General features: G+C 53.8%; 1 protein-coding gene across 1 annotated transcript in view; it reads left to right on the forward strand.

Annotated features, from left to right (window-relative positions):
• Positions 1-12,413: 12,413 nt before the first annotated feature.
• NPR2 (natriuretic peptide receptor 2) overlaps positions 12,414-21,140 on the forward strand; it is a 45,982-nt gene continuing 37,255 nt past the window's right edge. Inside the window, exon 1 of the mRNA XM_060263514.1 lies at positions 12,414-13,110. Within this exon, the coding sequence (XP_060119497.1) occupies positions 12,414-13,110 (697 nt within the window). The remainder of the gene's footprint in view (positions 13,111-21,140) is intronic.

Consider the following 21,140-nt stretch of genomic DNA (forward strand, 5'->3'; position numbering starts at 1 on the left):
TCTGTGTATTTGACATCTCTCTCTCGGGTATCCTCTGTCTTTAGCAGGCTGTCTGTGGGAGCAGCAAGGCAGGGTGGGGCTCCCCTACTGTCCAAAGGGCCATCTCTGCCCCCCCCCTCCCAGGTCTCTGGACAGGGAGGACCAGCCTCTCTCAATCTGCCCACCTGCCTCCCAGGCGGCAGCAGGAAGGGGAGGCTGTGGGTCCAGCAGCCTGGCCAGGAAGTCAGGGGGCAGGGCCCCTCTGTGGCTACCGGCCTGGCTCCACCCCTCCACCAGCAGCCCGCCCCCCCCCGCAAAGCCCATCCACAGGAGAGGTGGGTCCACCCTTCGAGAGGAGCCTCAATCCCCGCTGTGGCCTGGCTCAGGAGGCGCCACCACCAGCAGGGCCCTGCTTCTCTGGACCCAGCTCTCTTTCAGGGCAATCCCACCAGTTGACAGGGAAGGTGTCAACCTTAACGAAGGCGTGAGAGAGCAGCCCTGAAGTCTGGGGCGAAGAGTGGGGGCTTGAAGCAGCTGAAGGGGTCGGGAGGCTCCAGCCAGAACCCGCCCGGTGCGACCTTCCCAGGAGGGGCGGCGGCAGCCTGAGCTCGGCAGCCTGAGCTTCGCGGCCAGCCCCGGACATGAGAGGGGTTTGCGGGGCACCTTGGCCAAGAGCGGAGAGGAAGCTCCAGGCGGGCAGCCCTGCGGGGCCGGTTGCCGCGGTGCCACTGCGGGCCACCAGGGGTCACCCTCGGCACAGGACAGCTGCCCACGGAGGGAACCCCGGCGAGGTGCACAGGCGCACCCCAGGATGCCGCAGGGAGACGCTTCCCCAGAGGGTTGCAGTCGGGACAGGAGTGGAGGGAGCCCTGCTTGGCAACATGGCTGCCCGCCACGTCCTTGGGTCCAGCGGGGAGGCCAGAAGCTTCTCATCCGGAGGGAATTGTGAACAGGGGCGGGGGGAGTGTGGAAGAAAGCCCTGAGGCTGCAACGACCCCCAGCTCTGCCCCAGGGAACCATCAGCCAGGCCGGAGGGAGGCCTCGTCCTTCCAATCCCTGCTCCTCGGAAGCTGGCCCCACTGCCCCCCCCCCCAGGCAGGAAGAGGCAAAGGAACCCCCCCCCCCACACACACACACACTTGGAGTGCAGGACCCCTGCGGGGGGGGGGGGAATCCCCAGGCCTGGCCTTCAGGAGACCCTCTTGCTCCTAGTCTGAACACCCGGGACTCGCCAGACTTTCTTCCCAGGGGAGGGGCTCCGACCCCCCACCCCCTATCAGTTGGGCTTTTCAGTTATTGATTAGCTCTGCCATTTGGTCACCAGAACTGGACACAGGATTCCGAATGAGGCCACAGCACAGATCTCTAGAGGAGCATCAGCCATGTTGGGTCCAGTCCCTTTCCTAATCATCCCCAGCATGGAGTTGGGCTTGTTTGCCGCAGCAGCAGCATGCTGGGCCCTTTCATTGGGCAATCTCCATGACCCTGAGGTCATTCCCCATCAGTCCCAGCATGCTCAGATGGCCACACCCCCTTAGGCTATACTTGAAATGGGGGAGGGGGAGACATTGTCTCAACATCGAAAATGATTAGCACCAGACTGTTTTAATTGTTCTTAACAGTTTTAACTGTTTAATTTGCTTTAATTGTTTAACTATTTAATTGTTGAATTGTTATGAATTTTCTGGTTGCGAGCCGCCCTGAGCCTGCTTCAGCGGGGAGAGTGGGATATAAATCCAATAAACCTTAACCCTCAATGCGCTTCCTTTGCCCTGTTGTTGCCCACTCACCCAGTTCTTCTGTAGCTCTTTGCAATCTGCCTTGGTGTTCATCCTCTTGAATCATTTGGTATCCTCTGGCCACCCCACCCCCCTTTCAAGCCATCCCCAAAGACATCAAATAGCTCCAGACCAGCCTCACTCTTCTCTCCCTCCATTGCAGCACACTTACTCACCACTCTTGATTTCCTCTGGTTGAACCAGTTTTGAGTCCATGTAGATAGATCTACATGGCAGGAAGTGAGGAGGACCTAAAGAACCTCTTGTTGAGGGTGAAAGAGGAGAGCACAAAAGCAGGCTTGAAACTCAACATCAAGAAAACGAAGATCATGGCATCTGGCCCCATCACTCCTTGGCAGACAGAAGGGGAAGACGTGGAAGTAGTGACAGACTTCACATTTCTGGGATCCAAGATCACTGCAGATGGCGACTGTAGCCATGAAATTAAAAGACGTTTGCTCCTTGGGAGGACAGCTATGGTAAACCTGGGCAGTATAATAAAAAATAGAGACATCACCCTGCCAACAATTCCACCCCATCCTTTATAGGACAGCCCTTCAAGTTCTTGCAGATGGTGATCCTTTAACCTCTGCCGCCTCCTCTCCAGGCAGGAAAATTCCCAGCTGTTCTACAGGGTTCCCATAAGAACATAAGAGATCCAATCAGTCAGTCCTAAGGGAAATCTCTTTCTCCTGGGCTTGAATGCAACAGGGCACAAAACATGAAGGGAAGAAACTCCCCTTCCCCCCAATGAGGCAGACAGCAGGATGGAGAAGGAAAGTGGGGTGGGGATGTCATGAGTTCAGCTACCCTGAGGCTGACGGTGTCACCATGTGCTGAAGATGTACCCTAGAGAGGAGGTTCTTGGCCAGTGGGGAGGACTCTGCATTGGAGCCCCTGCTCATGGAGCTGACTCGACGCGTGGCTCGGAGGAGAGCTGGAGACCAGAAGGGAGAAGCAGGTGTCGCCACACATCGACTGAGAACGGTCAGCATGCATGACAGCGGAGAGATGCCCTCCAAGTCCCAAACAAGCCCTTGCAAGAAGGACCCTGGCAGGAGGGAGTTAAAGAGGAGCCTCAAGAGGGTCAGATCCCTTCTGGGGGCCAACCATTTGACACTCCGCCAGTTGAAGCCCAGACCAAACACACCCCACCTCCTAAAAGTGGCCCCAGTCGGTGATCAAAAAGACTTCCTTTGGAAAGTGGGAAGACTCCCGGACTGAGGTGAGCAGAAGGCAGCAGAGGCTCCAGCGCTTGTGGGTTGTCTGACAGTCTCAAAACCGGAGTCGAGTTCCGCCTTTAAGACCAGCCAAGTTTTATTCAGAATGGAAGCGTTCATGTTCTAGAAGCACATTTCGTCAGATGGGAATCTGCTAAAAAATATTTCCATGATTTTGCATACTAATTCACTGCCCACTTTATATTCAGGACTGCTTGCCATTCCACCCTGTTGTGTGAGGAAATGTGCTTAGAGCACACGAAAGCTTACCTTCTAAATAAAACTGTGTCGGTCTTAAAGCTGCACTTGACTTCTGCTTTGTTCTAATGCTTCAGACCAACACAGCTGCCCACCTGGATCTATCTTTGTTGTTGTTCAGTCGCACAGTCGAGTCCGACTCATTGCGACCCCCGGACCAAGTCCCGCCAGGCCCTCCTGTCTTCCACCATCCTCCCAAGTCTGCTCAAATTCATGTTAGTTACATCAGTAACACTGTCCAGCCATCTCCTCTTTTGCCGCTCCCTTCTTCTTTGGCCTTCTGTCTTTCCCAGCATCAGGGGCTTCTCCAGGGAGGGCTCCCTTCTCATTGGGTGGCCAAAGGATTGGAGCTTCAGCTTCAGCATCTGACCTTCCAGGAAACAGTCAGGGTTGATTTCCCTTAGGACTGACTGATTGGATCTCCTTGCAGTCCAAGGGACTCTCAAGATTCTTCTCCAGCACCGCAGCTCAAAAGCATCTATTCTTCTGCGCTCGGCCTTCCTTATAGTCCGGTTCTCACAGCCATACATTACTACTGGGAATACCATCGCTTTGACTATACGGACTTTTGTTGGCAGGGTGATGTCTCTATTTTTTATTATACTGCCCAGTCGAAACGTCGACTGAGGGGTGACATGATAGAGGTTTACAAGACAATGCATGGGATGGAGAAAGTAGAGAAAGAAGTACTTTTCTCCCTTTCTCACAATACAAGAACTCGTGGGGATTCGATGAAATTGCTGAGCAGACAGGTTAAAACGGATAAAAGGAAGTCCTTCTTCACCCAAAGGGTGATTGGCATGTGGAATTCACTGCCACAGGAGGTGGTGGCGGCCACAAGCATAGCCACCTTCAAGAGGGGGTTAGATAAAAATATGGGGCAGAGGTCCATCAGTGGCTATTAGCCACAGTGTGTGTGTGTATATATTTGGCTGCTCTGTGACACAGAATGTTGGACTGGAGGGGCCATTGGCCTGATCCAACATGGCTTCTCTTATGTTCTTATGGGAACCCTGTAGAACAGCTGGGAATTTTCCTGCCTGGAGAGGAGGCGGCTGAGAGGTGATAGGATTACCATCTTCAAGGACTTGAAGGGCTGTCCTATAGAGGATGGGGTGGAATTGTTTTCTGTGGCCCCGGAAGGTAGAACCAGAACCAGTGGGTTGAAATTAAATCACAACAGTTTCTGGCTCAACATTAGGAAGAACTTCCTGACCGTTAGAGCGGTTCCTCAGTGGAACAGGCTTCCTCTTTGGGAGGTGGTGGGCTCTCCTTCCTTGGAGGTTTTTCAACAGAGGCTAGATGGCCATCTGACAGCAATGAGGATCCTGTGCATTTAGGGGGAGGTGTTTGGGAGTTTCCTGCATTGTGCAGGGGGTTGGACTAGATGACACTGGAGGGCCCTTCCTACTCTATGACTCTATGACCTTCCTGACAGTTAGAGCGGTTCCTCAGTGGAACAGGCTTCCTTGGGAGGTGGTGGGCTCTCCTTCCTTGGAGGTTTTTCAACAGAGGCTAGATGGCCATCTGACAGCAATGAGGATCCTGTGAATTTAGGGGGAGGTGTTTGTGAGTTTCCTGCATTGTGCAGGGGGTTGGACTAGATGACCCTGGAGGACCCTTCCAACTCTATGACTCTATGACCTTCCTGACAGAGCGGTTCCTCAGTGGAACAGGCTTCCTCCTCGGGAGGTGGTGGGCTCTCCTTCCTTGGAGGTTTTTCAACAGAGGCTAGATGGCCATCTGACAGCAATGAGGATCCTGTGAATTTAGGGGGAGGTGTTTGTGAGTTTCCTGCATTGTGCAGGGGGTTGGACTAGATGACCCTGGAGGACCCTTCCAACTCTATGACTCTATGACCTTCCTGACAGAGCGGTTCCTCAGTGGAACAGGCTTCCTCCTCGGGAGGTGGTGGGCTCTCCTTCCTTGGAGGTTTTTCAACAGAGGCTAGATGGCCATCTGACAGCAATGAGGATCCTGTGAATTTAGGGGGAGGTGTTTGTGAGTTTCCTGCATTGTGCAGGGGGTTGGACTAGATGACCCTGGAGGACCCTTCCAACTCTATGACTCTATGACCTTCCTGACAGAGCGGTTCCTCAGTGGAACAGGCTTCCTCCTCGGGAGGTGGTGGGCTCTCCTTCCTTGGAGGTTTTTCAACAGAGGCTGGATGGCCATCTGACAGCAATGAGGATCCTGTGAATTGAGGGGGAGGGGTTTGTGAGTTTCCTGCATTGTGCAGGGGGTTGGACTAGATGACCCTGGAGGTACCTTCCAACTCTATGATTCTATCTTTAGCAACCGAGAGAGAGAGGGAGAGAGAGGAATTCCATCCTCCGCTTTTCTTCAGTCTCCCTTGCTCCGTCTGGTGCTGCTGGGGGGAAAGTCTGTCGCAGAATTAGTGCCTGTCTGAGCCTCAGTCCCCTGCTAAACCTTTTGCTTTAATTCCTATAGTAAATCAGCCTCTAGAGTTGAATCTTTGGTTCTGTTTCCCAGGAGGCTGCGGGATGCTTCTGATGATGGGGCCTTCCTTGTGCAGATCCTGCTCTGCAGGACTTTTGCCTGCTGGGATGTTTAGACGCTGTCCAGTTCTAAAGAAACGGGGCAGCTGAAACCAGCTTCCTTGTCTGTGTCACCTGACTTCCCTGACCCCTGGGATAGAAAGAAAGGGCCGAGCTTTGTGGTGCACCTCGGGTCTATGTCAGATGGATGGTTCCTAGCAGCACTGAGTGGCAGTTGCAGCCGCTCCTGTGGATGGGAAAAGGCCCTGAATGCCTGGATCGTGCCTTCTTTGGTGCTGTACAGCAGCCCCCTGCTTCATGGGTCTGGACAGGCAGCCAGGAGCGCTCTGGTTGTCTCCCAAAGACTGCCTGAAGCCAGGGGCCAGAGACAAGGAGACACCATGCTCACCTTTGATCCTATGAGAGAGACACATCAGCTCCTAGCCTGGACGCCGCCATTTTGAAGGATGCACCAGTTAATGCCAGAATGCTGAGAATCTACTCTTGAGGAAGCCTCTCATGTGAAACGCTGCCTAGAAACTGCTGGGAGTGTTGAGTGGTTTGCTTGGATCAGATGGCAGAGCTGCTTTCATGCAGAGATTCTTGCGTGAATAGTACCAGCCATAAGAATTTTACTCTTTAAAGACTCATTAAGAGAACTGTGGACTCTCTGGAAAGTCTTCATTTCAGCAGAGAGAGGATACAGTGTCCGAAGATCACCAATGTGCTTTTCTTAGTGACCATCCAATTGCCTCTTGCTTGACCTACTCACATTTCCAAAACGGGTGGCCAAGGTTGGAAGCAACTAGGAAGAAAGGCTGAGGGACTTTGGAATGGTCAGTCTGGAGAAGAGGAGGCGGGGGGGCAGGGGGGCTCTCTTGAAGGCGTTGAAGGGCTGTCCCTTAGAGCAGGAGGGCAGGCCGTAAACTAAGGGTGGGAAGGTCCTGGCTGGATAGTAGGAAAATGAACTTTTTTACAGCTGGAGTTGTTCAACAGTGGAATCAGCTACCTGGGGAGGTGGGGAGCGCCCCCTTCCAGGAAGTCTTTCAGCAGCAGCTGGACAAACACTTGTCTGGGATGCTCTGGGCCAATCCTGCATTGAGCAGGGGGGTGGGCTGGATGGCCCCTTCTCCAGCTCCTATGATTCCGTAAGTGAAAGGCTCTCCCTGAACCCTCTGGAGAGCCCGAGAGTTGGAGAAGACAAGACTTGCCTTCCTCGACAGGCGCTGGTTTCTGCACAAGGCAGCTGCATCCCTTCGAACTCTTCTGTCGAAAGACTTTCAGGTCAGTCTGGGTGTCCTCAGAGGCAAAAAGTGTCTGCCAGTTTCTGCACATGGGAAGAGTGGGCAGCATCCGCCCTCCAGTGTGAGACCTGCTGCCAGGTACGTTGGGTCTTTCAGCTCACTCTACAGGTCACAAAGGGCAGCTCTTCTATAAAACAATGTGGGTACAGATGTGGCATGAGTGATACAGGTGGAAGAACAATGCTTCTCTCTGCAGGTGTACTCAAAAGCCCCCCTGCTTATCTCCTCTTCTGAACTGGAAGCCCCCCTTGTTCAACAAAAGGACTTCAACAGGAGCCTCCAGGATGAGACTCCGGAACTGGGGTTCACCAAGAATGTTTGCGGGGATGTGAAATTGCTGGGGAAAACAAGTTGGCTTACATTGCAGTCACTATGGGGTTAACTGATGCTGTTAGTTGTTAGTAAACACGGTTATGTGGTTTTTGTATCCAACTGGAAGCCATTTCTGCCTGGGAAATCGAAGTGGGGAATATGTTGACCTCCAACCTTCTCCTCGGCCAATTAGCACCTTGTTTGTAAAAACTGCTTTGATCTTCTGCAAGCTTCACTACTGACTTTTGCTGAGCCCGGAGAAGAATCGCCCTGGCAGTTCGAAACATACCAGAGTGAAGGTGTTGTTGGCAGCGGCTAGAAGGCATCTTTTGCTCCTCGTGCAGCAGGGAAGCTGGCAGCACAGCCAAGTCCCCTTAGTCTTTCAGCTGCTCTCAGGCTCCTGCTGGTTCCAGTATAAAACAGACTTCACATTCACTGTTATTAAAGGAAGTGCTTGCAGGGCAGCTGAGGAAAAACAGTAATCCTAAATTCCTAAGTAAACAAAGCTCCCACTTGGCAACCTTTCAAGGTCAGAGATGGTGAGCATACTTTTTTACAGGGTGGTTTGCCATTGCCTTCCCCAGTCCTCTACGCTTTCCCCCAGCAAGCTGGGGACTCCTTTGACCGACCTCGGAAGGATGGAAGGCTGAGTCAACCTCGAGCCGGCTACCTGAAAACCCAGCTTCCACTAGGGATCGAACTCAGGTCATGAGCAGAGCTTAGGACTGCGGCTTTACCACTCTGTGCCACGGGGCTCTGTAAGCAGGGGAGGGTCTGGTTAAAAATTCATTTCAGAACGGATTCAGGAAGTTTACTATACTACCTGATGTAAGATAGGCACAGCATTACTTGGCTCTCTACATTTACCCACAAACTATAAAAACTTGGTATTGAGGTGAATGCTCTTTTCTTAAGTGACAGATTATATATTTTAAGAACAATCCAACTAAAGCTTATGGATCACGAATACCCCTCACATTCCCCTGTTTGCTCTGCAGCCAATCTAGGTATACTCCAAAGGCATGGGAAGATACCCCATTATTATTTTTTTTTTACTTTAGATTCCCCATTCCATCGTCAGACTTAGAATAATAGAATCATAGAGTTGGAAGGGACCTCTAGGGTCATCTAGTCCAACCCCCTGCACAATGCAGGAAACTCACAAATACCTCCCTCTAAATTCACAGGATCTTCATTGCTGTCAGAGGGCCATCTAGCCTCTGTTGAAAAACCTCCAAGGAAGGAGAGCCCACCACCTCCCGAGGAGGAAGCCTGTTAGATTCATAGAAGAGTTGGAAGGAACCTCCAGGGCCATCTAGTCCAACCCCCTGCACAATGCAGGAAACTCACAAATACCTCCCTCTAAATTCACAGGATCTTCATTGCTGTCAGATGGCCATCTAGCCTCTGTTGAAAAACCTCCAAGGAAGGAGAGCCCCCCACTTCCCGAGAAAGCCTGTTCCACTGAGGAATTACTCTAATGGTCAGGAAGTTCTTCCTAATGTTGAGCCGGAAACTCTTGATTTAATTTTAACCCATTGGTTCTGGCCCTACCTTCCGGGGCCACAGAAAACAATTCCACACCATCCTCTATAGGACAGCCCTTCAAGTCCTTGAAGATGGTGATCATATCACCTCTCAGCCACCTCCTCTCCAGGCTAAACATCCCCAGCTCCTTCAACCTTTCCTCATAGGACTTGGTCGCCAGACCCCTCACCATCTTCGTCGCCCTCTGGACCCATTCCAGTTTGTCTAGATCCTTCTTAAAATGTGGTGCCCAAAACTGAACACAGATGAGATATTACCAGAGCAGCGATCTGGACACTAGACTTCTGTTGATACAGCCCAAAATTGCACCGCATCACACTGTTGACTCATGTTCAGCGTATGATCCGCTAAGACCCCTGGATCCTTTTCGCACTGACTACTGCTAAGACAAGTCTCCCCCATCCTATAACCATGAGAAAGCTTGAGAGTCATGGAGTAATAGGACAGGTCCTCTTGTGGATCAAAAACTGGCTGAGTAATAGGAAGCAGAGAGTGAGTATAAATGGGCAGTCTTCGCAGTGGAGGACGGTAAGCAGTGGGGTGCCACAGGGCTCGGTACTGGGTCCCATGCTCTTTAACTTGTTCATAAATGATTTAGAGTTGGGAGTGAGCAGTGAAGTGGCCAAGTTTGCGGGTGACACAAAATTGTTCAGGGTGGTGAGAACCAGAGAGGATTGTGAGGCACTCCAAAGGGATCTGTTGAGGCTGGGTGAGTGGGCGTCAACGTGGCAGATGCGGTTCAATGTGGCCAAGTGCAAAGTAATGCACATTGGGGCCAAGAATCCCAGCTACAAATACAAGTTGATGGGGTGTGAACTGGCAGAGACTGACCATGAGAAAGATCTTGGGGTCGTGGTAGATAATTCACTGAAAATGTCAAGACAGTGTGCGTTTGCAATAAAAAAGGCCAACGCCATGCTGGGAATTATTATGAAGGGAATTGAAAACAAATCAGCCAGTATCATAATGCCCCTGTATAAATTGATGGTGCGGTCTCATTTGGAGTACTGTGTGCAGTTCTGGTTGCCGCACCTCAAAAAGGATATTATAGCATTGGCGAAAGTCCAGAAAAGGGCAACTAGAATGATTAAAGGGCTGGAACACTTTCCCTATGAAGAAAGGTTGAAACGCTTAGGGCTCTTTAGCTTGGAGAAACGTCGACTGTGGGGTGACATGATAGAGGTTTACAAGATAATGCATGGGATGGAGAAAGTAGAGAAAGAAATACTTTTCTCCCTTTCTCACAATACAAGAACTCGTGGGCATTCCATGAAATTGCTGAGCAGAAAGGTTAAAACGGATAAAAGGAAGTACTTCTTCACCCAAAGGGTGATTAACATGTGGAATTCACTGCCACAGGAGGTGGTGGCGGCCACAAGCATAGCCACCTTCAAAAGGAGGTTAGATAAAAATATGGAGCAGAGGTCCATCAGTGGCTATTAGCCACAGTGTGTGTGTGTGTGTGTGTGTGTGTGTGTGTGTATATTTTTGGCCGCTGTGTGACACAGAATGTTGGACTGGATGGGCCATTGGCCTGATCTAACATGCAGAACTTGACATTTATCCCTGTTTAACTTCGTGTTACTGGTTTTAGCCCAGTTTCCCAGCCTGTCAAGGTCATCCTGTATCCTGTTTCCGTCTTCTTCTGTGTTTGCAGCCCCTCCCAATTTAGTATCATCGGCAAATTTAATAAGCATTCCCTCTATTCCTTCATCCAAATCATTGATAAAGATGTTGAACAAAACAGGTCCCAGGACAGATCCCTGAGGCCCTCCACTTGTCACTCCTCTCCAAGAGGATTTTTACTCTGGCACGTTTAAATGCCTTCCCATCAACAGTTCTCTTTGGTAGGTTTAGACAGTTCCTCTCCAAAATAGATTATGTCCATGTGAATTAGGAGTCCTTGATTCTATATCCCATATTATTTTAGAATGTCCTTTCCTGGCCTTACAAGGTAGACAATTTTTAGCTAAATATCTCCAACACAATGTATTTACTAAAAGGAAAACTCTGTCCTACTTTTTCAAAGATGTTAATCCCCACACTACTACATGCGTTGGGAATTTCTTAGTAGAAGCCTACAAAATTAAATCTAGGCATACTACTGTATTTTAATTGCTAGGTGTCTACTCTTGATTAGTATTATTGGCTGCCATTTTAATTGATTGCTTTATGTATTGTTCTTACTGCACTTCAGGTTCTTGTACCTACTTTTGATTGTGAATCCTTCTGACTTTCATGCCAATTAAGGTCTGACTAGAACTGAAAGCCGCATCAAGCAGCCCATGGAAGGCCCCCCAGTCTCCTCGCCCACGCACTCCTTCTTCACCAGGACGGCTGGCAGTCCCAGGGCGGGCTGGCGGGCGGTCTCTCCCTGCCTTGGCCCCCAGGTGCCGCCGCATCAGAGAAGGGTCTGGGGCGCCTGGAGCTCTCCGCCATCGCAGCTGCTCTCCAGAAACTAGAGGGATCCCTTCACGGGGGGGGGGGGGGGAGAGACTCTATGGCAGGGGTGGCCAACGGGAGCTCTCCAGATGCTTTGCCTACAACTCCCAACAGCCCCGGCCAGCATGGCCAATGGCTGGGGCTGATGGGAGATGTAGGCAAAAAACATCTGGAGCGCCAACGTTCCCTACCTCTAGTGGCCCGTCCACCGGGAGGGAATTGGTGGGGCGGGAGGGGGTGAGGGACTCTGTGGCATCCGACTCTGCCGAGGCCCCGCCCTCAAGCTCCAGCCCCCACATCTCCAGGAATCCCCCTCGCCGAGCTGGCAACCCCTCCCCCCAAGAGAGAATCTTCTCCCCCCCCCCCCCGGTCGCCGTGTCCCGCAGGCCAGCCCGGGAGGGCAGAGCGCGCTCCCGAGAACAACGAGGAATCCCCAAAGTCCAGATTCCGGGGGGGGGGGGCGGGGGGCTTAGGTCCTTCGTTCTCCACCCGACCCCCCCCCCTCCCCCGCCGCCCTTTACCGAAGCTCTCCAAAGAGGCCGGCCGGCCGGGCGCCGCGCCTTCCCTTCCCTTCCCTCTGCAGCGCCGCAAGAGCCTTGGGGCCGCAGGGCCAGCCGGGCTCCGCTCCGCTCGGGGCGGCTTGGCTCTCTCGGGTGCCCGGCCCGGCCCGGCTGAGCGGCGAAGGCTGCAGGGAGGTCCCCGACAGCGCCCGCCCGCCCGGCGCTCCTGCAGCCAGCCAGCCAGCCAGCCGGCCAGCCGAGGCGAGGGCGAGGGCGAGGCAGGGCCCCGGGGAAGCGCTGCGGCTGCGGCTGCTGCTCGCCTCGAGCTCCCGCCACGCGTTCGGAAGCAGCAGCAGCAGCAGCAGCGGGCAGCCAGCAGGGAGCGAGGCGCGGCCGCCGGCGGGCCGGGCTGGGGGGCGGGCGGGAGGCAGCAGGGGGCGCTGCCCTCTGGCCCGGGGGGAGGGAGGGCGGGGAGGGGAGGGGAGGGAGGGGGCGGCCTCTCCGGTGGAGCCGAGCGCAGCCGCCGTGCCGTCGCAGAAGGGACCCCGAGCGAGCGAGCGAGGAGAGCCCGGCCATGGCCCGGCCGCTGCTCGTGCTGGCGCTGGCCCTGGCGCTGGCGGCCGCCTGCTGCTCCTCCTCCTCGGGCCCCGAGGGCGCGGGCAGCGGCAACGGCAGCGGCACGGTGGTGACGATGGCGGTGGTGCTGCCGCAGCACAACGTGAGCTACCCGTGGGCCTGGCCGCGTGTGGCGCCGGCGGTGGCGCTGGCGCTCGAGGCGCTGGAGCCGGGGCTGCGGGCGGCCGGCCTGTCGGTGCGCACCTTCTTCAACACGTCGGAGCTGAACGGCGCCTGCTCGGAGTACGTGGCGCCGCTCAAGGCGGTGGACCTGATGCTCTACCACGACCCGGACGTGCTGCTGGGCCCCGGCTGCGTCTACCCGGCCGCCTCGGTGGGCCGCTTCGCCTCGCACTGGCGCCTGCCGCTGCTCACCGCCGGCGCCGTGGCCTCGGGCTTCAGCCGCAAGAAGGACGGCTTCAGCACCCTGGTGCGCACCGGCCCGTCGGCGCCCAAGCTCGGCGCCTTCGTGGCCCACCTGCACGAGCTCTTCAACTGGAGCTCCCGCGCCGCGCTGCTCTACGTGGACCGCAAGACCGACGACCGGCCCTTCTACTTCACCATCGAGGGCGTCTACGAGGAGCTGCACGAGGCCGCCAACCTCACCGTCCGCTACCACATCTACGCCCCCCACGACCCCCACCACCACCACGCCGGCGGCGGCGGCGGAGGCAGCGGCGGGGGAGGAGGCGGCGGCAGCGGCCCCGAGACGGCCGTCCAGTTCATCCAGGCCAACGGGCGAGGTGAGGCAGCCCACCGACCGACCGACGGAGCGAGCGAGGGAGGGAGGGAGGGTCGCCGCGCTCGGCCCCCCCCCGGCGCCGCTGGCTGGACGGGAGGAGGAGGAGGAGGAGCGAGGAAGGGCGTGAGGCTGGCCTGCAGCCCCAGCCGCCGAGCTCCTGCCTTGGCCCGCCACGCCAGGCAGGGGTCTCGTCTCGTCCCCTCCCGCCCCAGGAGGGCCTGCAGGCCGCCTGGCGCTTGGCCGCGGAGCCTGGGTGCGGCAGATGGCCGCGGCTGCTGCGGGAGACTTGTGCGGCCTGAGCCAGGGCAGCTCTCGGTCCGGCCCCCTCCTGGGAAGGCGTCGGGGTCAGCAGCCCCCCCCCTCCGCCCAGCCCCAGCAGGGAACAGCCCGCGCCCTCCAGCCGCCTCTCGGCTCTGCCTTCTGCGCTGCGGGGCCTGTGTGGGGCAGGAGGCCTGGCCAGGGGGCTGGGTTCAAGGCTGCGAGGTGCTCCCCCCCCACCCCCGCCCAACTGGGCTGCGGGCCTCCTTCAGCCCCCGGCGGCGGCGGCGGCGTCTTTTGTGCGGGTTTCATGCCGTGGCCATCTCGCCCAGCCCGAGCGCACAAAGGCCCTGGGAGGTGGGTCCCCAGTGGCAGGCGGGGGCGGGGGGGGGAGCCGCTCATTGTGTCTGCCTGGCACTTCCTCCCCACGGCCCCCTCCCCCCCTCCAGTTTATGGCTGCTCTTTTGGGAACAGGCTGGGTCACGCCGAAATGCTAGAATGTCTGGAATGGCTTCTCTCCCGCCGCAGCGGCCTTTGATGTCTTCCCCGCTGCTGGGAAACAAGGTGAGGCTGCCCTTTCCGCTCCTGCAGCCGGCGGGGGGGGGGGGCTGCGAGAGGAGGGCTCCATCCAGACGACCCCCCCTCCACCCCGCCCCCGCCTCACCTTGTTTCCCAGCAGCCCTCCGCCAGAAGACATCCAGGCAGGGCTTTCTCCGCAGTGGGAACACCGGGTGGGCGGCTGTCTGATGCCCCCACTGGGCAGAAAGCGAAAGGCCTTAATAAATGCAGCTTCTTGAGGCTGTCAGCACTCCCCCTGGGACAGAATGCTTTCCTCTGTATCCTCACCACAACCCTGTCAGGTAGGCCAGGCTGAGAGAGACTGTGACTGGGCCAAGGTCACCCAGGGAAATCCAGAGAATCATCACATCACAAAATCCGAGAGTTGGAAGGGACCTCCAGGGTCATCTAATCTAACCCCCTGCACAGTGCAGAAACTTCACAAGGACCTCCCCACTGCTCCATGCCCAGAAGATGGCAAAACCCTCCGGGATCCCGGCCAAACTGGCCTGGAGAAAAATTGCTGACTCATCTTAAAGTGTCAATCAACCTTTCCCTGGGTGTGTAAGAATGGCCCCTGAGAACTAAGCACTGGTGCAGCCCTTCCTGCCCTCCTTCTCACCATCTGCCCAACTCAGGATCTTCATGGCCATCCAGCCTCTGCTGAAAAACCTCCCCAGGAGGAAGCCTCTTCCACTGAGGAACCGCTCTGACTGTCAGGAAGCTCTTCCTCATGTTGAGCCGGAAAATCTTCTGATTTAATTTCAACCCACTGGTTCTGGTCCGACCTTCCGGGGCCACAGAAAACAATTCCACACCATCCTCTATAGAACAGCCCTTCAAGGACTTGAAGATGGTGATCGTATCACCTCTCATCTGCCTCCTCTCCAGGCTAAACATCCCCAGCTCCTTCAACCTTTCCTCATAGGACTTGGTCTCCAGACCCCTCACCATCTTTGTCGCCCTCCTCTGGACCCCTTCCAGCTTGTCTAGATCCTTCTTAAAATGTGGTGCCCAAAACTGAACACAATACTCCAGGGGAGGTCTTACCAGAGCAGAGTAAAGCGATACCATCAGTACATGATCTAGATATTATACTTCTGTTGATACAGCCCAAAATTGCATTGGCCTTTTTAGCCACTGCATCACACTGTTGACTCATGTTCAGCATATGATCCACTTGTCGGAGCGGGAGTAGCAGAGTGAGGGAGATGACTTGCCCGACACAGGGCTTCAGGAAAGAAAATCAGGCAGACACGTGCAACTAGTGCCAAAAGGTGTATTAACATATATACACAACAAGTGCTCTCTTGTGCAGTCTATACAATATCACCTCCACGGACAAAGTGCTTCGCCTAACCACCATCTCACAGGGAGAGACCTGTGTGATGCACACACAGATCATATATAGTCCAAGCAGCCAATCCTGGCCGTGCTGACTCAGCAGATTGCATCACTTGGCTTCTGCCGGCTCAAGCCGGTCTGCTGATCAGGTCACTGTGACCTAGCCTGGCAGCTAGATCACCAGCTGTCATACTGTAGCTGTCAGACTGGGTTTATGTAGATTCTTGCTCCAACACACCTCCTAATCTATTTAAACCCAGTGCACCAAAACACTTTACACAGTTTACATACATGTCCACCAGCAACATTACAGTTCATATTTACGTAGCTCGGAACCCTTTCCGGAATTCGTTCAGGAACTCATCATGATTGTAAAACACATCATCGTGTTCCTGTTCAGCCAGCTCTTTCAGACGCTTGGCTTCAGCCTCCTTCTCCCTTGCCTCGCACTCTGCCACCCAGGCTTTCCATTTCTTAGCCTTTTCTTTTAACATTTCCTCAAATCCGGGTGGGTCTGGATTGGCAGTCAGAGTGACATAGGGACACTTGTACCTAGCGGGACGTTGGCCTTTGGTGGACCTGGCAGACACCCGTGGCCCTGTGCTTGGACCAGCTTTGTCTTCTTCGGGTTGCTCTGTTCCCACCTCCTGGGCTGGTTGCTCTGCCCCTGTAATTGGGTGTTGAACCTCCTGACTCTCACACTTTACCTCCAGTTCCTGCATTTGAGGCTCTGCCTCCTGACTCTGCTCGTCAGGCTCTGTGCCAGCATTCGGCTCACCTTCTCCAGCCCCACTGGGTGCCACCTCCTGGGCTGGAGTTCTGGGCTGCGCTCCAACATCGTTATCGCTACTTGGCAGCAGGACAAATTGTTTCTGCAAGGAGTGCAACCTTGGCCAGCTGCTTTCTTCATTGAACTGGGCACTCTTACTAAGTGTTATCTTGCTTTTGCTATTGCAGAAACGATAACACCTGGCCCTTGGCTTGTAGCCCAGAAAAATTAGGCTCTCTGCCCGGACATCCCCCTCCCCGCTACTCGTGGAGTGGATGCCAACCCGAGCCCGTGACCCAAAGACTTTTAAAGAACTCAAATCTGGGGTCTTGTTCAACAGTAACCTGTAAGGCACATTTTTCACAGTATTACACCAAACCCTATTTTGCAAAGAAACAGCTGCATGTATGGTTTCTGCCCAATAGGTCATTGGCAGTTGTGCATCCTCTAACATGCAATACATCACATTCTGCAATACAGCCCCATGCCCATTTTCTCGGGGCGTTGCCGGGTTCGTCAGACGGTGGGCAATGCCCTTGTTCTCCAGCCAACGTTTCATCTGGTTAGATAAGAATTCCCCCCCTCTGTCGGTTTGTACAGCTAGGAGATTAACCCCTAATTGTCTCTCCACTGCTTTGACCCACTTGGTGAATGTCTTATACACCTCAGACTTATGCACCATGGTGAAAACCCACGCGTACCTCGTGTGGTCGTCGGTGGCCACCAAGCAGTATCTCCTCCCCGACAGACTCTTTGGCAATGGGCCAATAACGTCTAAATGGACTAGTTCCAGGGCTCGTGTGCTTTCCCTTGAGCTTTCTTTAGCAACAGCACACGCCTTGCTTTTGGTCTTCTTGCAGACCTGGCAATCCAAGTAACATTTGCAAGGATTTACTTTCAAACTAGGCACAAGCTCCAGGGTTTTCTTTAACGCCCTAAATCCGCAGTGCCCAAGTCTCCTATGGAGCAAATGTATACAATTATTGTGCACAGGCTCATTCGACACCTGAGCCACCTGGGCACAATCACTCTGGACCACATACAGTTTACCTTCCCTCTTTCCTGTCACAAGCAACTTTCCCCCACCTCCCAGGATTTTGCAGCAGGTTTTCTCAAATCTCACCTGGTATCCCTGGTCAAACAGTGTGCTAACACTCAACAGGTTAGACTGCAGTGAGGGTACATACAACACATTTTGCAACATACATTTCAGTGCAGGAAATTCCACATTGCCTGAGCAAACAGAATTGGCAGTGGTCCCATCAGCCAATCTCACATACTTATGCTCAGGACTGTCAATGTTTTTCAACAACTCCTTCTCGCAGCAGAGATGGCTCGTTGCCCCGGAGTCTAAAATCCAAGCAGACCCTGTGCTCTCTACTGCAGACGTGACCAGCCGGGTTGCTTCCTCACACGGGCTGGCGGTCCTCCGCTCTCGCCGCACACGCCCCCGCCTCTTCTCCCTCTCAGGGCAAGCTCGGAGCAGGTGCTGCGACGACCCGCATCCATAGCAGCGACGGACTGCAAACGCAGTCGGCTCCACTTCCTCCACCTTCGGACGCCTGCCAGCAGCAAAAGCTGGCTCGTTCTTGGCTGTCTTCCCGGACACACCGATAACAGCACGCTGCCCGGCCGACACCCCCGGACAGCTCACGGCCGCAATTCTCTCTTGGAAGTCAAGCAGGTGGGCACAGACGTATTCCATGGTCAGGGTCGCTACGTCCACCGTCTCCAGAGAAGTTATCAGGGGAGTGTACTCAGGTGGCAACGACGACAGCAAAATGTACACTCTGTCGTCTGGAGCTACAGTCTTGCCTCTTGCCTCCAGCTCAACGAAACAGTCCGTTAGCCGTTTGATGTGATCTTTCACACACCCTCCAGCCGGCATAACGGTGCGGAACATCCTCCTTGTCAAGGCCATGAGGGAACCAGCAGTGGTGCTAACATGCACCGCACTCAACGCGTCCCAGGCAGCCTTGGGAGTGTCCTTCCCTCGCACATAAACCAGCTGGTCATCTCCTATAGATAGCACTATGTTGGCCAGTGCCTTATCCGATAACACAGTCTCGGCAGGAGATAAGTCAGCAGGGGGGTTACTCACGAACAGCCATTGCCCTTCACGCTTGAGGTAGTGTTGCATTCTCAGGCTCCACACCGCGTAGTTGGCTGAGGTGAGCTTCTCAACGGCTACTCCAAGCTGTTGCTGAGCCATCGTGCCGACTCCTCCTCACAGCTGGCTGCCGACGTCCCTCTGGCTCTCAAACAGAGAACGGTGGTGCTTCTGTGTCCTTCACCGGCGTTCCTCGCCTCCGGCTCTTTCCAAACTCACAGTCAGCTCAACTCTCAACTCTCTCCTCCGCGCAGCGGAAGCGTGCTGGGCCCATAACCCTGTCGGAGCGGGAGTAGCAGAGTGAGGGAGATGACTTGCCCGACACAGGGCTTCAGGAAAGAAAATCAGGCAGACACGTGCAACTAGTGCCAAAAGGTGTATTAACATATATACACAACAAGTGCTCTCTTGTGCAGTCTATACAATATCACCTCCACGGACAAAGTGCTTCGCCTAACCACCATCTCACAGGGAGAGACCTGTGTGATGCACACACAGATCATATATAGTCCAAGCAGCCAATCCTGGCCGTGCTGACTCAGCAGATTGCATCACTTGGCTTCTGCCGGCTCAAGCCGGTCTGCTGATCAGGTCACTGTGACCTAGCCTGGCAGCTAGATCACCAGCTGTCATACTGTAGCTGTCAGACTGGGTTTATGTAGATTCTTGCTCCAACACCACTAAGACCCCGAGATCCTTTTCGCACAGACTACTGCTAAGACAAGTCTCTCCCATCCTATAACCATGCATGGGATTTTTCCTACCTAAATGCAGGACTTGTCATTTATCCCCAGACCCCATTAAAATTCATTTAACGATTTGTTCTAAAACTTCCCCTGATACAGATGTCAAGCTGACAGGTTGGTAGTTACCTGGATCCTCCTTTTCCCCCTTCTTGAAGATGGGGACAACATTTGCCCTCCTCCAATCTTCGGCACCTCACATGTCCTCCCAAGAATCCTCAGAAATAATGGCCAGGAGCTCCGAAATTACATCCACAAGTTCTTTTAGTGCTCTTTGATGCAGTTCATCTCGCCCCAAGGACTTAGTTTCATTTAAAGAAACTAGATCATGGGTTTTGAACTCATTTGTTATGAGGGCTGGATATTACAGAAGTGAGACCTTATTGGGCTGGGCCACAGGTGTAATAAAACATAATGCCAGGTAGTGGAGATATAAACTTTATAAAGGACAGAGACCAGGGGTGGCCAATGGTAGCTCTCCAGATGTTTTTTGCCTACAACTCCCATCAGCCCCAGCCATGCTGGCTGGGGCTGATGGAAGTTGTAGGCAAAAAACATCTGGAGAGCCACGGTTGGCCACCCCTGACGTAGACAAACACAAAGATTTTTTAAAAACCTTACGATGTGATTAAGAGATTAGCACTCTTGCAATATTTTATTAAACAGTTTCTGATAACTGACACCTCTTGTTCTGAATTGTTGCATCAGAATCTGGAGACAATACCTGTGCTATAGCAATCTTGAGTATGCTGTTCAGGTGTTGTGCAGGTGTGTGTTTGTAAGTTGCAAACCTACTTTCGATTTATTGACATCCATTACAGAAATCTCATAGTCAGTGCTCTGAGCCTAAGACCCGGGGAAAATATGAAATGGCTAGGCATTGCGAGCTTCATGTGCTGGTCAGGCAATGGAGAAAACAGAGGCTTTGCTCTGTAGCTCTTGTGCGATTGAGCAAGCCTGGCAAAGAAAGCTGCGATGCAGAAGGAAGCAAGAGAGAGAGAAGGAAGCAGATGACAGTTGCTTACAGGCCTGATCTGGCCCTTGGGCTGCATGTTTGGCATCGCTGAACTAGGTGTTTATGTACTACCCTTATGCTGATCCTAGGTTGGAACTCCATACCCCCATTATATGTTCTGCTTTTGCCATGTGGAGTGCCAGAAAACTGGGAATAGAGCAGTTCTGCCCTCTCTTAATCACAATTCCACTTTCCTGTCCCCACAAGGGTAGGCACCTTGCGCTTGCTCTTACTTTGAACATAAGAAAAGAACCCTTTTTTGTTGTTTTTAGCATCTTTGCCCAGCCTAAGCTCATACTGCGCTTTAGTTTTCCTGACTCTTTCTCTACAGGCACTGCTGATTTGTTTATATTCATCCTTGCTTATCAGGCCCTCCTTCCATTTCCAAAACGAGTCATTTTTCATTTCTCAAGTCTTTAGAGAGCTGTTTATGGAGCCACCTCAGCTTCTTTAGGCTCTTCCCATTTTTCCTTCTCATAGGAATGGTTTGTGATTGGGCCTTCAATATTTTGCTTTGAAGACACTCCCACCCCTCTTGAAGCCCCTTCTTCAGTATTCCTGACCAGGGGAATACTGGTCACAGTCTTCACTCTTACGTTTGTCAACATGGCCGAGTGGGGATTTGAACCCAGGTGTCCAGGATCCTCACCCAGCACTTTAACCCTCGCCCTGCGCTGGCAGTTGTGCCTTATGGTCAGACTGGATTTTAAACAGGCTCCTTTAAAAAGAGAAGTTTACTGCAGCGCAGCTGACACTTTGAAGGAAATGTGATCTAAATAAAGCCAGCTAGATTTGTGCCGTGTGCACCTTAAAGACCAACAAAATGTGGGGTGCTGTGGGGGGGGGGGGGTCAGAGCTCCCTTGGCCCGGTGGGGGTCGCTTTGGCTCTGGGAAGCTTCTCTCCCGGGAATCTTCTTGGGCTCCCAGACACAAACCTTCTCCTTTGACTGCCAGCTGATACGGCTGCCCACTGAAACCCCTCTGAAATAAGAACATTTATTTATTTTATTCCATTTGTGTCCCACCCTCCCCTGATGGACTCAGAAGGCTGTTCTCTCTCTCTCTCTTGCCCTCAGCACCGGGTCTGGGGGGGGGCAGGTGCCTGGACCCCCTGCTGCCTGAAGGGGCTGCCTCTGCTGCTTGTTCC

The sequence above is a fragment of the Heteronotia binoei genome, unplaced genomic scaffold, assembly GCF_032191835.1.
Source record: "Heteronotia binoei isolate CCM8104 ecotype False Entrance Well unplaced genomic scaffold, APGP_CSIRO_Hbin_v1 ptg000322l, whole genome shotgun sequence".
Classification (NCBI taxonomy): domain Eukaryota; kingdom Metazoa; phylum Chordata; class Lepidosauria; order Squamata; family Gekkonidae; genus Heteronotia; species Heteronotia binoei.